General features: G+C 42.6%; 1 protein-coding gene across 3 annotated transcripts in view; it reads right to left on the bottom strand.

Moving 5' to 3' along the window:
- Positions 1-15,117, bottom strand: part of birc6 (baculoviral IAP repeat containing 6) — a 112,974-nt gene that overhangs the window by 55,550 nt on the left and 42,307 nt on the right. For 2 of the 3 annotated variants that reach the window (XM_087850424.1, XM_087850425.1), the window contains exons 38-56: positions 14,570-14,703; positions 13,736-13,889; positions 13,516-13,632; positions 13,247-13,407; positions 12,530-12,656; positions 12,315-12,425; positions 9,965-10,223; positions 9,278-9,849; positions 8,384-8,559; positions 8,170-8,266; positions 7,417-7,611; positions 7,101-7,301; positions 6,331-6,610; positions 5,997-6,253; positions 5,217-5,325; positions 4,645-4,881; positions 3,679-4,522; positions 3,324-3,467; positions 2,390-2,519 (exon numbers count right to left, since the gene is read on the bottom strand). In XM_087850424.1, the coding sequence (XP_087706550.1) occupies positions 2,390-2,519; positions 3,324-3,467; positions 3,679-4,522; positions 4,645-4,881; positions 5,217-5,325; positions 5,997-6,253; positions 6,331-6,610; positions 7,101-7,301; positions 7,417-7,611; positions 8,170-8,266; positions 8,384-8,559; positions 9,278-9,849; positions 9,965-10,223; positions 12,315-12,425; positions 12,530-12,656; positions 13,247-13,407; positions 13,516-13,632; positions 13,736-13,889; positions 14,570-14,703 (4,305 nt within the window). The remainder of the gene's footprint in view (positions 1-2,389; positions 2,520-3,323; positions 3,468-3,678; positions 4,523-4,644; positions 4,882-5,216; positions 5,326-5,996; positions 6,254-6,330; positions 6,611-7,100; positions 7,302-7,416; positions 7,612-8,169; positions 8,267-8,383; positions 8,560-9,277; positions 9,850-9,964; positions 10,224-12,314; positions 12,426-12,529; positions 12,657-13,246; positions 13,408-13,515; positions 13,633-13,735; positions 13,890-14,569; positions 14,704-15,117) is intronic. The other variant, XM_087850426.1, reaches the window with a different exon arrangement.

Below are 15,117 nucleotides of genomic sequence, written 5' to 3'. Positions count from 1 at the left end.
TAGAATGGACCTATTAGCATACCTTAAAAACTAGAGGCAGGGACCAATTCTAAGTATCATTTTCACTTTCAGTGATCCAAAATGAGCAAAGTCTGACTGTATTTATTTCAGTAGCATTTTGGTTATGGACCAATGTTAAGTCTAAATGAATGTTTAATGTCTCTTATCCAGAGTAATGTAACGATTGCTCATTGGATAACCACGGCCAGAAGACTGAACGGGAAGTGTATTTTTGGACTTAAGTATCAACTCCCAAATTCTATGTTGGTGGTAAGAATGTAATTTCTGCCATTTATTTTATCACTACTGCTGATACTACCTTTAATGAGCACACATTTGCACACATCTCTGGGAATAAACTTACTTCTGAAATTAAGAGAAGGATTACTACGTTTCACATTCACTGAACAAAGAATTGTAAACAAGATACTTTGATAAATATGCAATAGGAATCAGACAGTAAACTAACACTGACAATACAGTGTTCAGTGGGATATGCTGTAATTTATGTTTGCTGTGCTACAAACTTGTTACAACATAGTTACTTCAAGATGGTGTTTAAAATTCAAAGAGAGACCAAAGGAGGAATGCTCCAATGGGAAGCTTAACCGAAGCAGTTGCCTTGTCCTGTTTAACACAGCGCAAGTTTGTACAGGACAGTGAAGTACACATTTGCGAGCTGTGAGGCAAGACAATATCATTGAAGCTAGTTTTGAGGCTTCAAAACATTATTTGACAATAATTTAGTGTGAAACTTTTATAGTCTAACATATTTAGAGCACACAAAAACATAATTTGATTTTCCTATTACAATTTGCAAACATATTCTCCGTACATCAGCTTCCTTCATCTGTCAAATGCTTACATTCAAACAGCTTCCATTGGCACAACAATTGTGTATTTCTCCTCCAAACTCTTCCAAAATGGCCTCCTGGCTTCATGAGTTTGCAAATATGAAAACAGCCACTGTTACTGCAAGACATAGCTGGACTGGCCATCGGCCCACCGGGCATTTGCCCGGTGGGCCAATGGTGATTTTTCGTTTTTATGGGCGGATGATTTTTTTAATAATAATAATAATAATAATAATAATAATAATAATAATAATGGATTGCATTTATATAGCACTTTTCAAGGCACCCAAAGCGCTTTTTTAAAAAAAAAAATTAAAAAAAATGTAACGGCATGAACAATGAGAGGTGGTGGATTGGCCAGATGTTGGCTGATGTGTAAAAATAACTCAGTTGTTTGGTGGTGGCTATGGCGGAGCTTCCACAGAGGCCAGTGGGTGGATGAGGGAAGGGGAGGCAGGAGGAGGAGAGACCCGAGGTGGCCGCCGGTCTGAGTGTCAGGTGAACTGAACTTCAGGTAAGAAGTTATGACCTGCAGTCTATCTGGTCAGATATAAACCAAGTTTAGGTGGAGTTTATTTTTGTTATGCTGACTTTTTACAGTCAGTTACAATAACTCGTACTGCATGCCAGCTAGCATGATGGAGTTTATATACAGCTGGGCGGGTGCAATGATGTTACTGAACTTTATTCATAACGTTAGTAGAGTTGCCGACCGCTCCTTAAAAATTGGAATGGTCCCTCTTTCAGAGGAAATGTTACGCGTTTCGTATTGAGCTGAGAAGGAACGCAGTTTGTCCCGTACTTCAGCTACAATGGAAAAAGACACAAAGCTGGAGTTATTCTGTCATTACGCTGCACAGCTGCCTCTCCTTCTCCCATCAAACAACAACAATCATCAAACTGATCAATGATCAGCTGATCGGCATTTCTGTCTTGGCTGTTTATCGCCCACTTTGTGCCAGAAACAGGAAACCAGCGGATGTCGTGCTAAACAACAGCAGGACGTTTAAGCTTGATGAGCCACCCAGGATGGAAAAAAAAGGTGCGAGGGGAAAGGACACAGAATGCCTTGCTTAGCCTGCTCTCATAAAGAACAGAATCAGATAAGCTGAGGAAAACAGATGAATGGGACATTACTAAACAAACAAAGAATTAAGACAAATGTGATGACCTCTGTGTGTAAAATGAAGCCTTAAAATTGTTCCAGCAAGAAAATGATGTTAAACATATGTTCAACAATTTGAATCCCCAAGATTTGTCAAAATTTAAACAAGTGGAACATTTTTATTTTTTTACCCTCTTTTAAGAAGAAAAGGAGGTCAAAAAAGGTCAGTGAATACTATACAGTGTTGTGGTTCCCAAACAAAGAGCATGCAATCTCATTCAAGTCAAGAGCAGAGAAGACATTTTCCATCAGTTACAATGCAAGTGTAACCTGAAGGCAGGAACATCTACATGTAATGGTACATACTATGGCCAGTGAAGTCTTTATGTGGTTGTTGTTGTAATGAGAAATTTTCTGTCTTGAAACATACCAGAAACACGGTCCAAGACTTCAGCCAATGTGGTGGAAATTGGTAGATGAAGGGTGCGGTACTTGTGGCCTGCTCCATACATGGGATGCTGGATCATGTGGCTGGTTGCATTGATCCGTCCTTTGTATAACTGAGAAGGAGGAAAGGAAAAAAGAAAACACCACAATCAGGTTAGCTGCAGAAACTAAACATAAAGAGTATATTGTACTTGCTGTCAATATGGGACTATTTAGCTGTTTTCTGGTCTACAGCCAAATAGTCCATTGCTCTGTAAACTACAAAAGCACTGTGTGTTCTGACATCTTTCTATCATGGCCACCCCCAAGGTTTTCTTAATTTTGTAGTTTTTTGGACTTCACTTCATGGCGCAGGCTGTACGCCTCATGCGAATCACTGAAACAGCTGCCCTAGTCTGACCATCTTTTGTTAAGTAGGTGTCGCAATTTGGCCCTAAACAAAGTTGCCCCGAACTTTATGCCTTTTTTAAATCACATCACCTTTAGTACATGGAATCCATAAATGTTTGGAGTAAAATTACTCAATTATTGAGATATTTCAGCTAGATGAATGAAAAATGACTTGCTTTGGGTAATTAACCAATTTCTCCATACAATGCTTCCAGGCACTCTGGCACAAATACTCATGTCTCCAAAGCTTCTGTAACAGCCAGAAACTGAGCAGTAGAAAGTATAAACCATTAGGGTGTAACTGAGAACACATAATACCAGGCATGAATCAGTGTGAAGGGACCGTTGTGATACAGAAAACAAACAAACATATGCTTCATACTGCTGCACTGCCACCTTAAGCTCACAGCAAGTACTTCATCAGGCATTTGCTGTCTCTAATGAAATAACATTTATTTAAGAAAAAGCACAATAGTTTGTGTAAAACCTCTGAGCAACGCTGTTGACCACATAATTGAGTTACCCACCGGACAGGGAGACTGTAGGAAGACTGTGACCTTCTCATCCTCCAGCATGAGCTGCAGAAACAGTCTTCGAATGAAGCCTGAGATGTTTCCAGAGACGGGTACGTTGCCTCGCTGAGGTGCTGATTGGAAGAGTTCACAGAGAACCTGCAGCCAAAGACAGAAGTCTTAAAAACCAAGACAGAAACCAATAAATATCTACATTTGAATTCCAATTTATAAATAAATTAGCTTACCAACTAGCAATCATTAAATAACAAGTTTGTCCAATTATGTGTGCAAATCTACATCTAACAAGTCAAAAGAAAAACATTTTTATTTTTATTATTATTTCATCCATAATAACTAGTAAGAGGACCTGTGCCATAAGGCGCTGGTTGTTAGGGTGGCAGGAGATACACTGGAGAAAGAAGGCCACAGTGGCATTCTCCAGTGCTGTCCTCTGCTGGGTGGTGAGCCCTCCTGTCTGCCCTGAGGAGGCCAAGGAGAAGCGTGAGCCTAAAGGCTGAGGTTGGGATGGAGGAGAACCTGCAGCAAATCCAGGCTGACAGCCAGCATTGGCCCCAGCACTGGCACTGGAGTGGCACAGTAGGAACAGCAGTGCTGTCCACAGTGGGTTGACCTCTGGCCCTCCCAGCCAGTCCTTCATGGTGTGACTGTTGCCTACTTCTGTGAGAAACCGGAGCACTGGAGCAGCCAGCTCTGCCGAGAGAGGCGGGCGATTGTGTGAGGACGAGTGAAAGTGGTGATGATGGTGTCGTCTCTCGGCCTGACCAGCGGGCAAAGGCAGGTCTGCACTGGCCAGGAGGCTGAAACAGAACTGAGCCAAGCTGCGAACCAACAGCGAGGGCAAGCCTGAATCCAGCAGCTGCTCTATTGCTCCTGGTGACTGGGAGGCAGCCGCTAGTGTGGTTAGCTGGGATTCTGACAGATTAATGTGTGGCCTGGCATGCTTGGAGTCGTCGGTAAGTCCCGCCGCAGTGGTGTTAGCATCATGCTGCTTTTTGCCATCATCAGTCATGGCAAGACGTCGTTGCTGAGCCTGAGAGTGAGTGGCGATGGGTGGCGAGACAATCCCCATCCAGGACATTAGCAAGGAGAAGTAGCTGGGATGGATGTGACACATGGAACACAACAAGCTGTCCACGGCCTTCTTCAGCACAATGTTGCATGGCAGCGACATGGACCAGTTATACAGCAACCTGAAGGGAACAGCAAAGAAAAGAATGGAATCAGTAATAAATCTGCTAAGAAGAATATTGTTTAAACCCACTAATGAACCCAACTACATGCATGTGTAATAACTACAAGACACTGGACTGACTCAAAGAGCTCTCTGTTGAGCAGGGTAGGCAGGTCATAGTCGACAGGCAACTCATAGCTGTGCCAGAGGATGGCTGCCACACAGTGGAGGTGGGAGGGCGATGGCATAAGGAGACCATACTCCCTTGATGAAGCAGAGGAAGAGCCAGCAGCATGCCCAATGTATCCCATTGGACCACTCATCTTATGGGCTGCCACATGGGAAGAGTCATGGACCCACTGCAGAAGAGCCTGGATCCTGGAGGTTTAGAATTCAGAGATTTGACAAATAAGTCAAATGGCTCAAGTGCTGGGCACGGTAACATTTTTGTTTGTTTGTTTGTTTGTTTGACATAAAAAAGGTCCTCAATTTCTTAGTGAGAACCACCTTGGGGCAGAATTTATATGCAACAAACAATGAGATGACAGTAAAAAGACAAAAAAAATGAAAAGGAGAGTGAAAGGACACTTTTTACTATCAGCTTATGAGTCTGTCCGGAATATCACCTTGACGGGAGACTGTTTCTCATCAGTTGATGACTTTGAGAGAACGTAAAGGGGGAGTGTTGAGTCGTGGCAAAGACGGAGGAGTACCTGTCTTTGGTCCCTGCGTCCTGTGTGGTGCCCAGCTGGTATAGAATGTCTATGGTGGAATCTGAGGAAAGGCCGTTTAGTCGTCCAAACAGCAGAGGACTGTTCAAATCTTTAAAGAAACAGTAATTTTTTTTTAATGAATTTAAATTATTGAAACATTTTTAAAAATAAAAATGTTGACAAAGTCATGCTGCCTGCCCAGAACGTGATGCACATGTGTCAGAAAATTCTTCCACAGTCCAAATATTAACAGGTTCACTGGGAAGTGGTTAGATCTGATACACATATCAGTTTAACATTGCACTGTGTATTGTCTTGTTAAATCCATTGCTTTACACAACAATTTCAGCACTTTACTAAGGCTAAGAATCACAAGTGGTCTGTAATTAATAATCAGACCACTAACAAATATAATTTATTTTGTATTTTTGCCCCCAAAAATGTAGTTAAACCAAATGTATTTAGATAATGCAATATCAGATAAATATTTACAAAAAGAATTCAAGACAAAACACCAGACAAATAAGATAATAAGATAAGATCACATTTGCAGCTATGTATTGCAATCACACAGTGCAAAAACACAGCACCAGATTCATTAATGTTAGAAAAAACATTTTCTAAATGGTAATGCAAAACAACATGTGAAACTTGACCTTGTTAATCTTTCAAACCGCCACAGTCATTTAATAATCTCTTAGTAATAAATGTGGCTATTTTTAATGTTTTTTAAGGACATATAGTCACGTCTCAGCAGTGACTCAGCTGTGAGTGACTCACTGGCAGGGTCGGTGCCAGACGCAGCACAGTTTCTCAGCAGAATGTCGATGAGTTTGAGTCCAATGCGCGTGGACTGCAAGCCGATCTTGACCAGCACAGCCTCAATGTTGGGTGAGTGCATGCCACAGTAAGGTGACATGAGCAGTGCGGCGCAGGTCTGCAGCAGGTTGGCAGTGGGTGCTGCAGCACTGGCCATCATGGCTTCTAAGTCGCTGACGTGGGTCAGGCAATGGTGGAGAAGACGCAGCCAACCAATGCTGTACAGGGAGATGGAGAAGTTCACACCAACAGCCAAATACAGACATACACTGCATACAGGATGCATCATGATTACCTGGTTTTGGAGACCTGGTCCTCAGAAGGCAGAAAGGGGTTATTGACTGTTGCAGAGGAGGTGTTACCAAATGCTGTCAGACCCAAGAGTTTGATCTGAGAGAGACCCAGGTTGCTGGCATCACGAGGCCGATGTAGCCTCAGACAAACAGCTGAAGCCACCTCTGCTTTCACCAGCTGGATCTTAATGTACGTCAAGCCACTGGTGATGACTGGCGTGGACAGCGGCAACATGTTGACCCCATCAGCACTGATCTCCACTGAGACCGAGGAGGGACAGGCTGGTTGGTAAGAGGAAAGGCAGAAAATGAATGGGGTGAACTCCTGAAGTGAAATGCAGATTACTGAATAAACACCATAATTTCTGCCAGTGTTTTTTTTTTTATTAACAGGAATTTAGTTCAATGTGAAGGGAAAAGCAGTGTCCTCTTGACCAACATTTTAGTATAGTTTATTTACAGTAGGGAAAATAATTACTTTATCCCAGGCTGAATTTCTAAGTTTGCTTACTAACTAGAAATGAACAGTTGTTTCATTTTAATTGAGACAGAATATCAACCAAAATTCCAGAAAAAACAAATTACATAAAAGTTATAAATTCATTGGCATGTCATTGAGTTGAGTATTCAATCACAAAGCAAAACATGGCTTAGTAGTTGGAGGAGAAACCCTTGTGGCAAGCACAGCTGTTAGACATTTATTGGTCACCAGGTTTACACAAATCTCAAGAGAGGTTGTGGCCCACTCATCTTTAAAGAAATTCCTACTCACTGGCTAGAGAAGCTAGGTGCGGCTGGATATGAAGCTCCTTCAGCAACACAGCAGCTGGAAGATGGATGGTGAGATCACACCAGGCCTCCTCTGGCAAGAAGATGTAAGACCAGGCTGCGGAGCGGGCCCGTCGGTGTGGAGGGGTGGCCTGGAGGAGGACCTCTGCAGGCTGTGCTGTTGGGCTGCTGGATGTGATAGTGCCTGGGAAGCAACACAGATCATGCAGATTAGAGAAGAGTAGGAATACGATTGTCAATTTTATTCAGGTATTGTCCTATGAGATGGAGTGATGGAATTCAAAATTAGCTGAAAGCACCTAAAGGAGCAAAATTGTGGAGTCCCTCAGCATTGTCCGGCTCCGATGTCATCACTCTGGCTTTGAGGTTTCCATCTGCCGTCTTTCCTGGACCTGTATCTAAGAATTTCATGATAGTGGACACCATGCTGCGTGCCGTGTTCACAATGGCTCTAGTGCTGGTCACCATGTTGTTACAGATCAACTGGACACCTCCTGGTTAAAGACAAAGTTATGCTTTCTTATACATCAAATACAGCATAAACCATTGACTGCTATTCATATGCAATGCACCTATGTTCAATTTCTACAAAAATAGAAATGACTGAAAAAATCTGACTTTGCTAAATTTTTCAATTCCTTCCACAATCAGTGGCGTGACAAAGGTGTCAGGTGACTCTTCGGGCACTGATTAACAAAAATAACCTTTCGTGACTCCATGTGGGTTTTAATGGTTATGGAGATATTTTTCCATGACCATTAACACCTAACTGTGCTAAATACTATTCTACTGAACAAGATATGACTCAATGTGCAAACAAAAGCTGGGAAGATTGAACTGCAAGCTAAGAAACATGGATGAGGGAGTAACTTGTACTTCAAATACTTGGTTTACAAAGAAACTCAACAGCAAAACTTTAAAACCTATTCAAATCTTATAGCTTGGGGCTCTCTGACATGAATGTTGAAACTATGAGTAAGGTCTTGGTAGTACTATGGACACGATGCTTTGACAATCAAAGAAATATACAGATATTAGGTGTATACACCCACCCATGTCATGGAAGGCCTTAAGAGCCTCACTGGTGTCCAACACTCGAAGTATGAACCACAGAAGAGGCTCTGACAGTTGACAGGTGGAGAGCGATCCCTAAAGAATGTGCAATAACAAGACGGAGGAAAATAAATAAATAAATAAATATGCGTCAGCACTGCTCTGTATTTGTTTAGATCGTCAAAGGCCAGACCCAGGCAGAATGAAGCTCACCTGTCTGCCCATATAACCACAAGCCATGTAAGTGAGGATGGGCTGTAGCATGACCTGGACTGAGGTGGCTCTCTTGCTCAGAGTGGTAAGGATGGTGAAGAGGCCGTCACCCACTGAGATGGCATCTAGACCACCGTGGAAATTCTCATGTTTAGTCAGGTGGAGACCGCTGGCTCCTGCAGAACACAGCAAGAATAGTCAGCTCATAGTTATAATAATAATAATAATAATAATAATAATAATAATTATAATTATTATTATTATTATTATTATAGTTATAGGCAATGCTTGTCCACATACATTTAAATATGTTTGGTGCTTTGTTAAAGGAACAATTCAGCCACAAGTGAAATTTTATCAGATGCATTCTTACTGTTACAGAGTTTTATGGTAGTGCTGCTAATGTTAGATGGCTACTGGTACACAATTGTCATTACTAATTTAGTTAGCTATAACTCAAGTGTGTATAAAATTAGCTAACCTCACAAATGTATTTTGTGACCAAGAGGCTGCTTCTGCACAAACCGTGCTTAACATCCTAAACATAACACTTAATATTTCTATCCCACTGCAGCTTCACTTAGAGTTTATGGCCAAGTGATGTAAAAACAACATTTACTGCTAATGTTGCACAATTTTTGGCTGTCATTTACCAAGAAAATATCAGGCTCTCTGCCTGCTAGAAACTCAACTTTGTTCACTGGTTTTTTGTTCAAACTATCTTTGTGCACCATTTGGTGCGTTGTGTACTATTTCGGTGATATGTGTGTTTTTAATTCCAGAAGCAAGGTTTATGAGAATGGTGTAAGTTAAACAACAATGAGGCTACAGACCATAAAATCTGAGTGCTGAAATATTTGGTAGATCACATAATTCTTTGTAGAGTTGTCTTACCTATGATCATGGCCATGGCGCTGCTGTTGCACTGGCCCAGCGCAGACAAGATCTGGCTCATTATCTGCTGATTGGCAAGCACCAGATCAGCCACACCTGCAGGAGGGCCCTGATTGGATGCTGATCCACCAGCTACACTTTCTTTGCTGCCACAGACCTTCTCTTCATCAGACACACTGCTATCAGCTGCTCCACTGCCTGATGGTGGCAGCCGCCCGCTGAACTCTCTGTCTCCAGACAAAGGTAGTTGCACCAGCACATTCACCAGCTTGAGAAGATCAAACATTAGCTGGTCACGTGTGGTTTCTCCACAGACTGCCTTCGCGTCTCCTGGCCGGATTATGTTGGCAAACAGACCCCCAAAACAAGCTCTGGCTCCCACTGAGCTGTCTGAGCCACTGCGAGAAACCACTTTATCCGAGCAGGTAATGTAGTGGTGAACCAAGAACGTGATGGACTCAATAACTGAGGTGATAGTGGCCACTGACACCACCTCAAAATTTTGCTCTAGAGTAAACTCAAGCAGCTTCACCTGGGCGTCCAATGGACCCTGGCCTGACTGGAATGGACCCCTGAGAGTTTCAGAACCATTAATTAGAACCACTCATACCATTAAACATTATACTCACTGTCAAAATTATTGATTATACCTAATGTACACTAACAACTAAAAAAGTGAAAATGTACCTCTCAGTAGACAGGATGTGCATGAGTTTGAGCAGGAACTCGCTGAACATCTGTGGACATGTGGAGGACAGGTGAACCTGCAGGCGGCTCAGGAACTCGTGCATGGCCTGTGTGGCAGTTGGTCCCACCTGAGAGCTGTGTTGGCTTGTCCCATTGGTGCTGCTGCCAGACAGGAAGCGCACCAAGACATGGATCAAGTTGGGATCAGACACCATCTGCTGAGCTGTGCTTTCCTGAGAGCTCATCCCGTTGTTGGAGACTAGAATTTCAGAAGTTCAAAAGTTATTTTTTTAAACAAAATAATAACAATAATAATAATGAAAGCAGGTTATGGTAAGCTAGACGACTTGGGGACGACTTTTTTAGGTTTACGAAGACATTTCATGTCTTATTCAAATGATGGAGAGTCACAGGTATTTAATCCCTAGTGAGCTGTTCCCTTTGACATAGTCCTGAGGGTCACTGACCCACTTTTGATCATGTGAGTCAACACATGAGCCAAGATGTTAAAAAAAAAAAAACGACAAGGGATAGCAAGACTCCACTGCAGGTGGCTGATAGCAGTTGTTGTAAGCCACCTACAATGCAATGGTTCAACAAGGATCATGTTAACATGTATGTAACCTACTGCGCAAGTGGGGGGGGCATGGCTACGTGCAGGCATGAATGGGGGAGTAGAAGTTTGGAGGGTTGGCTTTTCGGTGGTGGTGCAAAGGAAGGTGACCATTTAAGTTGGAGTTTGAATGTCAACTGTGAGATTATTGGACTAACAGTCATTCACAGTGGACGGCCCCAACGGTTGTGGGACTATTAAGCCACCAGGAATGGCTCGGCAGGAGGTGGACTGACTAAGCCAGCCACTTCCACACCATTCAGCTCCACATACTGTCTATAGCAGGACACAGTGACACAGGTAGACAGTTGCTTGAGCGAACCGTGTCATTAAAATCCGGGAATATGGGTAGGCAGCTTTTGACCAATGTTGGCTCTGGGGGAAAACGCCTGTGAATCATTCCACTTTCTGAGGTGGATGCAGAAAACAGGAAACATGTTGTCATGGCTGGTACAGCTCATCCTCTAACATACCATGCATAGTCAGGCCGATGCCCAGCATGTCATCCTGCTGAGTGGTTAACTCAGACTGAGGTTGGCCAGTGCTCTTGCACAGTTCGTCTCTCACTTGGGAAACTCATCAACATACATCATGTGGTCATCTATTTGCTGGGGCATCGACCGGCATCAATTGCTTAATCTGATATCATCTGACTCAGATGAAGCATGTTCCCTAAATTTGGAGAGGAGAGGGTCAATCCATGTTATAGCCATCTTTCCAGCAGTTTATCCACAAACGTCACCCATCTTTTCAGAACCAAATGTGGGACATGGTGGCAAAAGTCACAAACTATGGGCTCAGCCAATCCACCCTAGTGTGGACAATCCCCAGGCAAACAGGGCACACCTTATCATGCAAAGTGAAACCACACACCTGAGGATAGGGGTGAACACAACATTTCTGCTTTGCTTGCTTGGATTTGATACTCATATCAAAACGCAAAGCAAGAAACAATGCTCAGGAAACCTTCAACATTAGTGCTGCTGAAGGAGCCCACATTCCAACCGGGCAGTGATGGCTAACAACAACGAAGGCTACCTTATAGTTGGTAGACAACAGAGCTAACTAACAGTAGCTAGCTAGCCCGACTCAGCAGAGGTGTTGTTACCGTGATGAAGAGTGTACAAACTGAGGAATGACTGTGATAGGACTATAGATGTCCAAGAGGGTCGCACATATGTCATTACAGGTCACCTGCCTTGAAGGTGTCAACAGAGTTGTCTTAAGCCAGGACATGTGTGGGGTGGATATGTGCTGAACGAGTGAAATGACTGAAAAGAAACGCGGGTGCACTATAAAAAGGTGGATTAGTTTGGATTTTTAATTTTTTTTTCATAAACATGAAAACAGAAACATACAAGAATGCTTAAACGGGGGCGACCGTGGTTCAGGTGGTTGGGAAGCTCATCTGTAACCGGAAGGTCGCCGGTTCGATCCACCAGCTCTCTCTGTCCTGGTTGTTGTGTCCTTGGGCAAGACACTTTACCCTACCGCCTACTGGTGTTGGCCAGAGGGGCCGATGGTGCGATATGGCTACAACTGTGGTCTGCCGTCACTAGTGTGTGAATGTGAGAGTGAATGAACAGTGGAATTGCACAACGCTTTGGGTGCCTAGAAAAGCGCTATATAAATGCAATCCATTATTAAACAACTTTCTCAACCCTTGCAGAGTCATTTGAAGATAATGTGAAAAGAAAATCCACTGGTAAACAAACCAGTGAAGAGCAGAGTACTGACCGCAAGCTGGCATATTAGTCATCAGAGTGAGAGAGTGCAGAACCAGACACCATGTTCTCAGGGAAGTGTTGGGGTACCACGCCAGCACGGTTAGGAAACTGCTGATGGATGCTGAACACAGACACAAACACAAAAAAGAACAATATAAAGCAATGTAACCATATGTAAACTCCATACAGCTCCAAATTAGAGAGCAGGAGTAGACAAGCCCTAACCTTGGTTGAGCGGGATGGTGGGCACTCGGCTGGCATTGAACAGAAAGATGTCAGACCCGCTCTCCTCGCTGCCCCCAGAACAAGTGTTCAGACTGAGCGTTAGCCAGAGCTGCAGCAGGGATTCCAGCTGAGAGTGGAGAAAATAACATTTAGTGTCTGTGGGTGTTCCCTTACTCATCTTTATCGAAGTCATACATACAAAATTCTGCAGTGGTCACCACTTGTATTTAAAAATAAGCCCTTTCAGAAGAGTCTTGTATATTCTGCACACCACGTTTTTTGCTCAAGCTAATGTGAGAACATACAAATATAATTCCCCAACTTTCAAAGAGATTAAAAAAAAATTGGCACAATATTTTGCTCTAAAGCCAAATTGAAACTCCAGCAACAACAATGTGCCAAACTAAATGTTCAGCTTCACACAAGACTTAATAAGAGAAGAGTTAATAAACACAGCACAGTACAGTGTGGTTGTTCAAGGGCAGACATGTTTCAGAAGGGAAAAAAAGAGGTTTGTTTAATCTTTTTTTAAGTTACAAGTTAGATATTATACTTCAAATTTACTCTAAAAGAAGTTAAAGAGTTAAAGTAGAGCATTGGACTAAACAGCAGATAAGAGTAATTGATCTTGTGGGTCCAATGACTTTGTACTCCTGAGTACTAAGCATCTGAATCGAAGCATCTTAAACTGTGATTCCAGTTAGTGGCTGTTCTGACCTGTACATGGTGGACCAGCAACATGGAGAAGAGCTTGTTGAAGCAGGCACTCAGAATTGGGATGGATGAGGGCTGGACTATCAGGCTGCTGTTTGGGGGAGAGCCTCCACTATGGAGAGCTCTGAGCAGGGAGTCATCAGTCCCATTGGAAGACTGGCTCACTATAAGCACAACAGAAAATCAGTATCAGACCATCAGCACAAGTCCAACACTGGAACACTGGAAAGAATGTGTGCTTCACTTCACTTTTAAACTGTTACTTCATTTACCTGTGGATGAACTGGAAGTGAGTGCTTGTAGAATGGAGTCCGCTTGTAGAGTTGCCATCATTTTGAGCATCAGCTCAGCCTGCTGCTCCAGGCCCACTTCTAGTCGGGCATCCAGTGCTGTGAAACAGAGGCAGAAGCTCAAAAAGTGGCATGGAAAGAATGCAGAAAATGTGTTCAGGTCCATATAAAAAAATTAAAATAAAATTAGGCCTCTCCTCACCCTGTGACACGGACACTGACAGACCCTGCGACCCTGGCTTTTCAGCAACAACTGGAGGTTTGGACACTGGGATACCAACCCCCCCAATGTATGGGTTGTACCCATATGTGCCATAGTCAGCACCCCAGTAGTCATACCACGTGCTGCTGATGGGCTAAAGATGAACATGAGAAAGGGGATGGTAAATGTAAGGACATCAACTGTCTGCAGACAGAATTCATTTCTACATTTGCTTTTGAATCTTTTTTAGTTTTCCACAGCAAACATAACCTTAATAATTACATCAAGTTCAAAGTAGTCAAATGAAAGCAGAAGAATTACTTTGAAAACGTCGTTTGCACTGAGTTCATTTTCTGTGATGCTTTAGATCACTTAGCTAACAAACATAGCTTGTTACTCTTTACAGGTTGTCTGATCTTACAGCAACATTAGTTTATATCTTAACTGTGAGTTTAAGCAAGAGAAAAAAAAAGTCCTTAATTTCAAGTTTAACAACAACATGTTTTTCTGAACATGGGCTACTGCCTGTCTTTCTTTCTGGTATGAGTTTGAGTAAATGAATCACTGCATTTGCTTGCAGCTGGAAGAGGGTGCTGTGAAAACGGCGCTATTAGTTTTTCTGTTGACTGTTTCTCCTACCTTCAACCAACATTACTAACAAACTTACTCGTGGGCAAATAAATAAAGAGCTCTTGTAAAAACGATCTGTGAAAGGCTCAGCCTATCATCGATGGCCAATAAATTCATCCAATCGCCCAACCTTAGTGAGTGTCACTGCATTAATTTCCAGTAGAGACATGACAGAAAGAAAGTAGCTTGTTATCATTCACATACCTTAAACACTTTGGCAGCAAGTGGATCTTTTTCCAAATCAATATCTAAAGGATCAATATCAACATCCATCAGGTCTTGTAGCAAGTCAAAGTCTATGTCTTTATCTTTTTCCAAAGATGACAGAGGTGGAGCACCTTTGGATAGTGAAAACAGCTTTAATATTGCCAAGCACGCACATTACAAAAACATACAAACAAGAAAATCTCTCACATCTGTAGACAATTTTAACCCCAACCCAGCTAAAACTGTAGTCTTGTATGGGAGTAGTTTTTTTAGCTAGGTCACTGCATTTAGCCTTGCTGAATATAGTTGCCTGCTCACCCTGTGAGGTAAACTGGCACAAGGAAAAATAAAATACACACTGAAATTATGCAAAAATTAAAGGCCTAAAGCTGGCTGGAACTATGTGCCTGAACTGCTCACTCCGATTCATAATAGCTACAAATAATAACAACACACTGTGAGAAAAAGCAATAAACATGTCACTCAAGTCAGAGTGTGTGTGTGTGTGTGTGTGTGTGTGTGTGTGTGTGTGTGTGGGGGGGGGG

This window comes from Neolamprologus brichardi, chromosome 13 (assembly GCF_056152115.1).
Source record: "Neolamprologus brichardi isolate AB-2024 chromosome 13, ASM5615211v1, whole genome shotgun sequence".
NCBI lineage: Eukaryota > Metazoa > Chordata > Actinopteri > Cichliformes > Cichlidae > Neolamprologus > Neolamprologus brichardi.
The sequence above is the reverse complement of the archived record's forward strand: the minus strand, read 5'-3'. Positions and strand labels throughout refer to the sequence as shown.